The sequence below is a fragment of the Puma concolor genome, chromosome A1, assembly GCF_028749965.1.
Source record: "Puma concolor isolate L17-30 chromosome A1, mPumCon1.1.hap2, whole genome shotgun sequence".
Lineage (NCBI taxonomy): Eukaryota > Metazoa > Chordata > Mammalia > Carnivora > Felidae > Puma > Puma concolor.
Genome location: NC_141667.1, coordinates 227615628 through 227625429, shown reverse-complemented (window position 1 = coordinate 227625429; position 9802 = coordinate 227615628). Strand labels below are relative to the sequence as shown.

The 9802-nt window shown below is 43.0% G+C and overlaps 1 protein-coding gene across 9 annotated transcripts in view; it reads right to left on the bottom strand.

The window, feature by feature from the left end:
- Positions 1–9802, bottom strand: part of DCLK1 (doublecortin like kinase 1) — a 345403-nt gene that overhangs the window by 76132 nt on the left and 259469 nt on the right. For 6 of the 9 annotated variants that reach the window (XM_086713619.1, XM_086713595.1, XM_086713588.1 and 3 more), the window contains exon 6: positions 3377–3471. In XM_086713619.1, coding sequence (XP_086569745.1) covers positions 3377–3471 — 95 coding nt within the window. Of the gene's footprint in view, positions 1–3376; positions 3472–4402; positions 5255–9802 lie in introns of those variants that run through there. The other 3 variants (XM_025925093.2, XM_025925092.2, XM_025925091.2) reach the window with 3 other exon arrangements.

The following is a 9802-nucleotide window of genomic DNA, read 5'->3' as shown; positions in this document are numbered from 1 at the left end:
ACTCCGCTAACTATGTGTCTAGGCCATTCTTCCTTGAACATTTCCTTCCCATTCTGGGTAGAAGAGGAACGTGCTTACCTCACAAAATAATTTGTTAGGAACCCCAGATGGCAATCAGCAAATTCTGGTCCCAAAGCAGCAACCCAAGTGTTGCATTTGCAAATTGCATAAACCCAATAAAAATTGCCTTTTCAAAATTTTATACTTGGAAGACAGAAAAAAATGCAAGCTTGACCTCCCATTGCCTTCCCAATGCTCTTGCGGTCTCCAACCACTCACCAATCAACTCCTTTCTTCCTCCCTCCACCCCTTTCTGCTAGGAGATCTCTCAGTTGGTACCCAGGCAACCAGCTCAGATCTGCAGACTGTCTAGAATCCTGGCTTCTTTTCTATTTTGTACCACCCACTCCTCACATCATCTGACTGATCAGATAATCTACACAAGTCAGCCATGTGGGAGTAGAATGGGGAGCTTCATTCAACCCACACAACACAACACATTTCTTCCTGATGTATTAAGAAACAAGACCAAGAAAAGTTCATGGATGGAAAAGATCCTCTTAGATCTGCTTCTGTGACCAGTTAACAGCTTTTAGACAGCAATTTGAATAACAGCGTTTTGGAAAAATAGGGAGGTTTTTTGGTACATCGCCACCAATGCTTTTATGAAGAAAATATCTGGCATGCAGACTCTTACTGTATATGACTATTGTAAAATACCAAAAGATGTAACAGAAAAATATAATTCTAAAGGAAGGGGAAATGTTGATTAAATCATCATAATTAACATAAATAAAATAGATTTTTCTTAATTGTCAAACGTCTCAATATTCCTTTAAAAATAAAAAAAATATGTTCCTGTTTTTATAAATTGAGGTAGGCAGTGTGAGTGTGTGTGTGTGTGTGTGTGTGTGTGTGTTAGGGGGCACAGCTAACTCATTTTCCTGGCCATGTTGCTAGGCAACACAGAAGGAAAAATAGAAGTAGCTACTGTTTTCCAATTTGCAATAAAAAGAGTTAATTTATTCTTTGAAGTATCTTCTTTTAGCACTTGCCATCTTTCACTTATTTCAGTATTTCCTGCATAGGAGTATAGCCAACCATTTGAGAAGAACATTAACCAAATTTGAAACAGGATCAGTTTTGAGGGATATTCTAGGCCCATTTTAACTGGGAGGGGTTATTTGATGCAGTTGCCTCCACACCAAGATGAAAGCTTCTCTCGCTAAAGCAGCTGGGAATGTCTCCATGCACTGACATGGTACATGGATGGAGGATGTTCATTTATGGCCTAAATTTAAAAGCCTGGAAAGTGAACCATCTCTGGATCATCCAGTGCTCTGCTTACAACATGTGCTTAATAAATGTTTTCAGATGACGATAAACCCTCTGTCTCCCTGAAACAAATGGGATTATTTTTCCCTCTCAAGTAGATGCCTGCATTGGTAGTTTAAATGACACAATGAAGAATCTATAAGAGAATCACCCCTTATAGTAATTTCCCAAAGTGCTGGCAATGTTAATTATAGAAGCCATTGGCCACACAGCCGCTCGACACTGGCTAGACATTTTCTGCCTCATTTGGACAAAGTCATAATGACACAGAGAATACAGAGGGCAGAGGACGCAAATTCTAGCTTCGTTCTTCCAACAAAGGGACAGTCGGGTAAAGCACTTTATATCCTCTCAACAGAGGTCTCCACAATAAGCAACCAGGGAGAGAAGCTCAAATCTGTGGCAGGGATTCTCAGTGACTATAATTTAATCTCAACAACTCAGCATGAGCTAAATCCTGAATCTGAGTTTAATTTTTTCAAAGGATGAGGAAGGATTACTATGCCATGTGTACTCTCCAAAGTCTACACTTCAAAAGAGAGAATGTTCTAGGAAAGAGCACTGTCTGAGCTATACATGGCTGCCCTTACAGAAGGGGGCCTTGCTGGGTAACATGCACTAGAAAAGAATCGCCCGACTACCCCTTCCTCCACTCAACGACAGACATTTAGGGGATTCAATGCATTTGGCCAATTCTTCTTTTAGTAGTTCACTAATGATTCCCGTACTTTAAAACGCCAAATTAGACTGTGGCCAAGAAGAAGCCCATAATGAAAACACTCAGATGGAATAGAGTTACGGGGTTTTCTATCTGGAAGGAACCTCCTTCTTGTTTTGTTTTGTTTTTCCAACTGAGACTCGGAGAGGATAACAGACTTATCGAAGACAACACAGCCATTTAGTAGAGGAGCTGGTGCCAGAGCCCAGGCCTCATCAAGTAATCTAAAGGAGCTACACCTGATGCCAGAAGATCCATGGAGAAACACAGCACACCCTGACACGTGGTGGGCCAGGAGCCAAAGAGACCCGGGACTGATGGAGGCCCCGCCCCCGCTCCCGCTTTTAGACAGCAGCAGCAGGACGCAACCTTGCAGGAGGCTTGAAGAGAAAAGCTTCCATGTTGGATGCAGCTTAAATTTATGGAACTCAGAAATTTCATTTAAAAGCACATAATAAACGACACCAAACTAAGAACCCAGACTTTGAGTTCAAGAAGCCATCATAAAACCTCCTAAGAGCACGTATTCCTCTCCACCTCACTTGTGACATCAGGATAGTAAAAGGCCTTCCCTTCCCCCCACTGCACCTTCCTCTCCTCCCCTTCCTACCCCCTTTATTCCTGCCCTGGTATTACTGGAAAAGACAGACAGGGCAGGTTGTGAGGGGTAAGAATAGTAGTTCTTCCCCCTTCCTGAACATGAAGAAGCTAACACTCTTTCCAGTAACTTTTTGACTTTGATCTCCAAGCTCAGTCAATTTCTCCAGTATTACCCAAGCCAAAAAAAAAAAAAAAAAAAAAGCAAATAGTGATGAAAAAGAGAAGGTACTCGATGTGGGTTTCATTCATAAATACACGTGTCATACGCATCTATCCCCCATGACATGGACCCTAACCTGCTCTGGACCACCATTCTGTGCCATGAAGCAACCCCCCACCATAGCCCCCCTCTCCAAAATGGCACTTTTCCTTTTCCTTCTTAAGGAAGGTTGATGGTCAGAGATGATGTCTAATGAAACTCATTACAACTAAGGAAGCTTACAAACCAGTGCCAATAAAGTCTGTGCCCGTTCAGGACAAAAAGAGAACCAGCAACTGTTTACTGTTGTCAGAGTTAAGATTCGGACAAATTCAGACAACATAAAAGCCCTGAGTTCTAGCTGAGAGAAACCATAGCCCCTGCAAGGGACCTGCCACTGGTCACCTCCTGCCCTCACCTGGTTATTACTTAGAGACAAGCAGTGCTCTAAGGAGCTGGCACCTGTGCCATTGTATGCAGAAGCGCAGGCAGGTCTTAAACAAGGAGCTTGCTTAGTTCCTTACCCTCTGCTTCCGCAGGCTTCCCGGGCTGGTGGGCGATGGGCTTGGCGACTTGCCCGAGCGTGGAGTAGACAGCTGACTACCAGGGGTTCCATTAACTAGAATCAAAGTTTCACAGGGAGAAAAAAACCGCTCATTAAAATGTTTTCATGACAAATCATCTTCTCGGAGAAGCAAGCAATTATAAAGGGACATGTGCTAAAATTCCAGATACCTTTTTATCTGCAGTCCTGTAAGTGACCCTCTTCAGAAATTCACTAGTTTGCTAATCCTGTGTTAAATACAGGCTCAGACTACATAAAAGTCCTTACAAATGTACTTTTGACAACTTTCCTGAAGAACTTATTAAACGGTGCCTTTAACTGTGCTGATAGATTTTAGACATGTGGTTAAGGTCCTGAGACGCTTTCAGCGGGATTCATCCTTAATGCTATAGGTTAGCTTCCGAGCACCACCCAGTAGGGGTAAAAATTAGCATAACTCACAAGTGATATTCCCAGTGCCTTGTTAAAAGAGATCGCTATCTTTTTACACTTAAGAACCAGCCTCTAGAAGTTCCTGCATCCACTTGTGCCCTGCACATCCCTCTGGCCTAACTAACTCTGAAGGACCCGCCTTCACAGGACAAACTAATTGGCACAGACACTCAGGAGGAACTCCTCACAGTTTGTCTTTATTGCTGCCGAAAATAAAAGCTGCTTTATGATAGGTTTAAATCACTGGAATTCTACCCAACTCCGAAGACTTTTCTACCACATTATCACCAAATGCAATCAAAGTCACAGAACTCAAGTAAGCAATTCTCTTCTCTGAGTAACATCACCTCTAGGAACTGATTAAAACCCTTTAGAGACATGACTTTACAAAGATATAGAAGGTTGCCACTATCTTACCCATAAACATGACAACATTTTCACAAGTTTTACACCCACAGTCAATGAAGTAGAATCTGCAATGAGATACACACACATTCTTGAGGGTGCACAAAAACATTTTCCATGAAGGAGAGCAAGAATGCTTTTAACTTACCTTCTATGAGTTCTAACATGGACACAGGCTTAGTGTTTAACCTGGCAAAATCAAGAGGCGAGCTCCCTTCTCAGCACTAAGCCGAGCACCCGCGGAACTGGGAAGCAGTTGGATTAGTTAAGGATGGCTAAAGGCTGCTCCCAGAGCAGACTGAATGAGATGCAGGATTCATCAGCAGATGCCTTTTCTGCGTAAGGCTGACGTCTTCCAAGCAGCAGTGGGAGGTGCGGGTTCTGTCTTAGGCTACATCAAAGGTGTCGATTAAGCCTCATGCCAAGGCAGAGCCACAGCAACCCCCCACCCCCCGACACCACTAACTCCCGGAAGCCTGAGCCCTTTCCGTACTTTGCTCTGAATCATAATGGAGTGCCTCCCGGGGGCAAGTGGCCCGGTGACTCATCCGAAAATCATAATGACAATAACTTCTAAAACCTGGTGAGTACCTGGTAATAAGTACACCCTCACAAAATTCAGTGGCTCGGTGCAATGTTTATTGGTTTTTCACTATGTTTGCACAAAAACTTCACGCCCGTGAGAGTGGGAAGCTCCCTGTTTTGTCATCTTCTCTAAAGACCTTTAAAAAAAATGTCACATAACCCATGCTGCACTGATGTGTAGCTTTGCCTTTGAAATGTATTTGGTGACTCCTTCTAAACAATTTGGCGGCTGGTGGGGGGGGGGGCGGAGTGCAGAATGAAGCAGAAGCAAAGCTTTCACGGGCTTGCATGGGGAAGAAGGCTTTCATGGGCTTGCATTCAACAGCCCGGCTTTTGTTGAATGAGCATGAGGTCAGGCCTCTCTAGGCACCGGACTTCCAGCCACCGGCCTCTCTAGGGAGGGCTCTGAAATAGGCAAGAACTAAGGAAATGCGGGCAGAGGCAGAATCTACAATGAAGAAGGCAAGAGGTCCCTCAGCGGTTGACAGGAAGACAAATTTTAGGATCATAATATTTTCTTTGTCCCCTTTTCCACTTTACATCTCTATGTCACACCTGAAGGCTACACAGGCTGGGGGGAAAAAGAGCAAAAAGGCGACACAGATTGGGGGAAAAGGACAAATGGGGAAGCAAACGGGGTATTAACATTTCATTTTACTTTTGATTCGCTAATTTTATCAAGCTGATGGAAAATAAAGAAAAAAGACAAAGTGGGCTCCCTGGAAGACTGCCTTAGCCTTTTAAAAAGCAAAACAAAATTGCAATATGTTTACATTTGTAAGTACCCGTTATGTGTGCATCTCAGTTTAATGAAGACTTATTTTCTATGGACCCGTTAATGCACTTAAACCTTTTACATATGTATTGATAAGCATATAGTATACATGAGCTCATTTAATGCTTACAATAACTCTATGAGGCAGGCAGTATTATTTTACAGAAGAGGAAACTGAGGCATAAAACGATAAACAACTTCACCAGCAAATATGTGGGCAGAGCCCCAAATCTAACCAAGACAATCCAGAATCTGCACTCTTCACCACCACATTCCCTAAGGCGTCAGCCTGCTAGCCTTCAGGGAAGCCAGATAACTACACTAGTAATCACAATAAAGTATTTTGAGGATGACTGTCTTGAGGGTTGCTACTGAAATCCTAAGTATGGCATCAAAGTTGCCCTACACCCTACAGAGAGAATAACGGGTAATGAAACCGAAGCCAAGTATTAGTGTCATTTTGCAGGTGAAACAGGGTAGGATACAATGAAGGAAAAGTGTTCCAAGGCAAGGGGACCACGTGTTTTGTGGCTGGGCATGGAGGAGGGAGCAGTGTAGTGCATCGAAAAGACCTAAATAGGTAGGGGTCATATAATGCAAGGCTTTACAGTTAATGTTAAGGAGTTTGATTTTTATCCAAAGGACAATGATAAGCTCTTCATGATGTTAAGCAGGAGCGAGGAGATCAGATTTATATTTTTAAAAGCTCTCCAGAGCTCTTGCTTGTCAAGAACGGATTAGGGGAGAACAATAATGGGCTCAGTTAGGGATATCCCTATGGAGAATGGGTAGGCAGGAGGGAGTGTGGCACATTTAAGTGTCCTATGGTCCGAGAAATGGTGTGGCTGGGTGAAGGGTGGTGCAGTGGGGGTAGAGGTAAATGGGAACATTCCGGAGAGATTTCAGAGGTTCAGCACTATAGGACGTAGTAACTGGTTGGAGAGGATTGCGACAAGAAGAGGGGGAGCAAGTTTGGAAGGACAGAGAATTTGGACATGTCAGATGAAACATCTTATGTGACATCAGTTCCACAGTGTAGGTTGGTATCATTTTTCCTATTTTATCTGAAGTGATGTGCCTAAAGATGAACAGCTGGAAGGTAGCAGCACTAAAACTGGATCTCATTTCTGTCTCCGCAAAGAACTGCACACTTTTCCTGTGAGTGGCCTGTCCTGACACCTCAGGACATGTCCAGAATTCGTGTCCCCCGTCTGCAGGGCTAAGGATTCTAGGTTCCTTTCTCTACCACTGGGGCGCCTCCTTCATTTAAAGCCACTGGACTCAAGGCTTCTACTTGTGTTGCCATCTCTCTGGAAAAATAGGGCTCAAGTGCCAAACAAGCCATTTTCCAACCAGACATTTTTGGAACACAACCTGCTTGAAAGCTGGGAACGGCTTGTGTTCTTAGGGTCAGAATTCTATTCAGACTCTTCCTCTTGGCCACCGAAAAAGCATTAACAACTTCTTAAAGTGGTTCTTGACATCCAGACAGTATCACACAACTTACTGTTGACTCACTGATAGAATACATAATTTTATTTTCTAAGTAAGTCTGACACATGTGTTGAGTTCAGTTATTTTTTATCCTGTAATACCAGAAGTCTCTGAATGCCAATATAAAAGGCTTTGTATGGGGTGCCTGGGCGGCTCAGTCGGTTGGGCATTCGACTTCCGCTCAGGTCATGATCTCCAGTTGGTGGGTTGAAGCCCTGCGTTGGGCTCTGCGCTGACAGCTCAGAGCCTGGAGCCTGCTTCAGATTCTGTGTCTCCCTCTCTCTGCCCCTCCCCAACTCATGCTCTGTTTCTCTCGGTCTCAAAAATAAGTAAACATTAAAAAATTTAAAAAAAAGGCTTTGTCACCTATTTAATAGAACTTATTAAAATTCAAATAACAAATGGCATTGCTTCACAGAATAATGTATTACTTGATTAAAGGAGTCTGTATTCCAAATGGGAAAAAATCCAACTCAAAATGGTTGTTTTTGAGTGGCCAAGCAGGTCTAACAATTATTTCAACGTGAAAGTCACTACATCTGAATTACTGAAGGACGCATCAGATCCACTGCCTTGGGGTACATTTTATTGGGGTACATCTCCCTTAAATCCTGTATCCCTTGCTCTACTTGTTACTTCCTGAATGAGAAGTGCTAAACTTTAAGCTGGATTATTTTCAGATCCCATGACGATCAATCACATAACTGGCCACCAAAGAGCTGTGTATGAAGTCTGTGGAGTTGGCTTTAAAAATCCCTAGTTTGTGTCCCTGCTTTTTGTCCAACTGGGCCATCACCTAAGCCCATCGGGAACAAAACAGCATGGACTGGTCACAGGACATTACTCGTCATGAAGGATCCGGTCTCACCTTTTCTTTTATCATTTCTGACAGATGACCCTCCTCTAGAGCCATAATTCAGTGCTCTATAATCAATCAGTCAGCACCCACACGGCATATACCATACACTGACTATGGGCCTGCCTGTCTGTCGGTCTCTGTGTCCCAAAACTTGTAGTTGAATATGAACATTACAAAAAAACTCTAGAATCTGGGAATACTTGGCTTACCGTTACTAGTTCATTGCTCCTATCAGGTGACTAGGTGCATGTGTATATTAATTTAGCAACGCCTTGGTAAACTTAAAGGGTTTATTCTCTTTAGAGTTTCATTCTTTTTAAAAAATTTTTTTTTAATTTTGTATTTATTTTTGAGAGAGAGAGAGACAGTGAGACAGAGTGTGACTGGGGGAGGAACAGACAGAGAGGGATGCACAGAATTCGAAGCAAGATCCAGACTCTGAGCTGTCAGCACAGAACCCAACACGGGGCTTGAACTCATGAACCGCAAGATCATGACCTGAGCATAAGTCGGAAGCTTAACCAACTGAGCCACCCAGGCACCCTGGAGTTTCATTCTTAACAGTCTCAGACCACATGTGGAAGCTAAATGTTTAAATGTCTCAAACTGGTCCTGAAATCAGAGCACTCTCCAAGCAAAACTATCTAATTACAAGGTAACTTTTTAGACATGAAAATCTACCTTGTCCTTTCCCAATCTCCTTCCTGCACGTAAGGTGGTTCATTTATTTATGATGCGACACTTGCAGTGATGAGAGGAGAGAACAAGTCTGCATACATATGGGGCCCGGTTATGTATTCAGGGGGTAGTGATTCGGGCATGTTGTTGGCAAGATCTGACTGCTTGCTTTAGACTTTAACTCATTCCCTGATCATGGAAGAGGTTGTAGATACTCTAAAATCTCTTTTCCCAGCCCTTGTCCATTGCTTGCCACATTATGGATTAGAAGAAGAAGAAAAAAGAAACAAAAAGCAGATGGAGTCCAATGAGGTCAAGAGAAAACAGACAACTATCAAATGGGGTAGGGGTGGGGGAACTCTCAGGGAAACATGCATTTTCCTAATTCTGTCTTCATAGATGCTCAACTCATAAGTGAGGTGGAACTCTGAATTTCTCCATTTGTCTACATTTTCTTCTTAAATGGAATCAGTGGGTTCCATTCAAAGGGACTGTCTATTGAGAATAATGGGAACTGGCCCATGAAGGCATATTTTTGTTGTAGGTACACAGAAACTGTGGGGATGCAGGAAGGGACCTGGCTCTATGAATTAATTTTTTTAATATTTATGAAAAGTCCCTTGAACACCAGGAAACCTAGGCAACTTGAACAGATCCCAGTATTTCTCAATTCACTGATCTGGTCAATTTACCTAGTAGTTACCATGAACTTGGGAGCATACAGACTGTATAAAGAACTCCTGCTCTCAAAACCTCACAACCTAGGAGGGTGATATGATATGTCACCTAAAGACCAGGAACCAAATCAAATGTCACAGGATTGTAGGGTGAAGAAGACCCTAAATAGTGAGGTAATCAGGGGACGTTTCACAGAGGTCATCTGGGCCAACTGGGTGTGCACCCTCTTTTCAGCTGAAGCAGCAAAAGAAGGCTTCTAGGACTAAAAAAAGCCACCAAGTGGAAAAGCCCAAGGGTTATCTGGTAGAAATTTAAATTAGTTCATAAGATAAAGCACAAGTCCAGAGGAAAAGCGGAAGACTGAGCTGGAAAGGAAGACTGGGACCAAATCAAGATAGTTTTTCATATGAGAATAAGGAGTTCAGATGTTTTTGGGCAGACAGTAAATAATGGCAACAAGTCTGACATCAGTGTGCAGG